General features: G+C 47.1%; 1 protein-coding gene across 1 annotated transcript in view; it reads right to left on the bottom strand.

Moving 5' to 3' along the window:
• Positions 1-553: 553 nt before the first annotated feature.
• The window catches only part of EMH_0052730 (uncharacterized protein), a gene marked incomplete at both ends in the record, with an annotated part of 2,131 nt that continues 685 nt past the window's right edge, over positions 554-1,999 (bottom strand). Inside the window, 2 exons of the mRNA XM_013496908.1 lie at positions 554-736; positions 937-1,997. Coding sequence (XP_013352362.1) covers positions 554-736; positions 937-1,997 — 1,244 coding nt within the window. The remainder of the gene's footprint in view (positions 737-936; positions 1,998-1,999) is intronic.

Here is a 1,999-nt window from a genome sequence, read left to right on the forward strand (position 1 = left end):
TATAAATATTAAAAATAAAAATAATTATAAAAATAATAAATAATATAAAAAAGAAAATAAATAACAAAATCAATAAAAATATAAAAAAAAAATAATATAAATAATAAAACAATAAAATAAATAAAAATATAAAAAATAAAAAATATAAAAAAGAAAATAAATAACAAAATAAATAAAAATATAAATAATAAATAATATAAATAAAAATATAAATAAAATAAAAAATAAAATAAATAATAAATAATATAAAAAAGAAAATAAATAATAAAATAAATAAAAATATAAATAAAAAATAATATAAATAAAAATATAAATAAAATAAAATAAATAATAAAATAAATAATAAAATAAATAGCAACACCAAATAATAATAAATATTAATACAATAAAATATATTTTGTTTTTGATGTTATTTTATTTTATTTTATTTTATTTTATTTTATTTTATTTTATTTTATTTTATTTTATTTTATTTTATTTTTATTTTTTATTTTATTTGTTTTTTATTTTTATTATAAGTTAGACAGACTGAGCAGCAAAGGCGTGGCGGCCTTTATAGCAGGAGGGCAGCATTTGCTGCTGCTGCTGCTGCTGCTGCTGCTGCTGCTGCTGTTGCTGCTGCTGTTGCTGAAAATGAAGGGCATCTAATGTGCTGCTGCAGCAGCTGCTGCTGCAGCAGCTGTTGCTGCAGCAGCTGTTGCTGCAGCAGCTGCTGCTGCTCCTGCTGGACTTGCAGCTGCAAGAGGGGCAGCAGCTAAGCAGCGGCAGCAAAGCATTCGATTGCTGCTGCTGCTGCTGCTGCTGCTGCTCATAAGAAACAGCAGCAGCAGCAGCAGCAGCAGCAGCATCCGTGCAGCAGCTGGGGTGTAAAGGTACTGAATCTGCAGCAGCAGGGGGGCCCCCAAGGGGGGCCCCCCAACAGCCACTAGGTAGGACCTGACGAGGGTACACACACATCTGCTGCTGCTGCTGCAGCTGCTGCTGCTGCTGCAGCTGCTGCTGCAGCTGCTGCTGCAGCACTGCAGTGCTGCTGCAGTCGCTTACTCTCCTACAGCTGATGGGGGGCCCCTGTACCTGGGGGCCCCCCGCTAGCGGGCTGTTAGCTAGACAGAGAGAGAAGGATGTTTGTCTCCTTGCTGCTGCTGCTGCTGCTGCTGCTGCTGCTGCTGCTGCTGTTCTTCTGTCTGTAGCATGGGGGGGCCCCCACACCGCAGCAGCAGCAGCTTTAGGGCTAGAAGAGCAGCAAGACTGCTGCTGCAGCAGCAGCAAAGGGTTCTCAGGGGGGCCCCCAGTACCCTCCATCCAGCGGGGATTGGGGGGGCCCCCCAGGCACCTGCAGCTGCCAGGGGGGCCCCCCGGGGGCCCCCCAAGAGAGAGATCAGGGGGCCCCCCAGCTGAACCCTTCAGCAGCGGGGGGCCCCCCAGGGGCCCCCAAGGGTTGTTAAGGGGAGGGGGGCCCCCAGAAGGGGGTACTAAAACATATGGGTCTTTGCTGTAAAACATTAGACTATCTTCTAGCTGCTGCTGCTGCTGCTGCTGCTGCTGCTGCTGCTGCTGCTGCTGCTGCTGTAGGGAGCGACAGGTTGGGGGGGGAGTGCTGTAGCCGTCGCGCAGAGGAGCAGCAGCAGCAGCTTGTGCTGCTGCTGCTGCTGCTGCTGCTGCTGCTGCAGGAGAGACGGCTGCTGCAGCAGGCGTTACAGAGATAGACGCATCAAAGCTGCTGCTGCTGCTGCTGCTGCTGCTGCTGCTGCTGTTGCCTGCAGCAGCAAGAGGGGGCCCCTGGGGGGCCCCCCCTATATCAGTAAGGGAGAAGGGTTTGGGGGTTTGCTTGAGGTGTACAGACACCGCAGGTACTCTGCGTGAAGCTGCAGCAGCAGCAGTTGCTGCAGCAGTTGCTGCAGCAGCTGCTTCTGCAGCAGCAGCAGCAGCAGCAGCAGTTGCTGCTGCTGCTGCTGCTTCTGTTCCCCTGTGCCGCTGGGGGCCCTCCTTCTCTACCCTT

The sequence above is a fragment of the Eimeria mitis genome, genomic scaffold (assembly GCF_000499745.2).
Source record: "Eimeria mitis Houghton genomic scaffold, Emh_scaff2372, whole genome shotgun sequence".
Classification (NCBI taxonomy): domain Eukaryota; phylum Apicomplexa; class Conoidasida; order Eucoccidiorida; family Eimeriidae; genus Eimeria; species Eimeria mitis.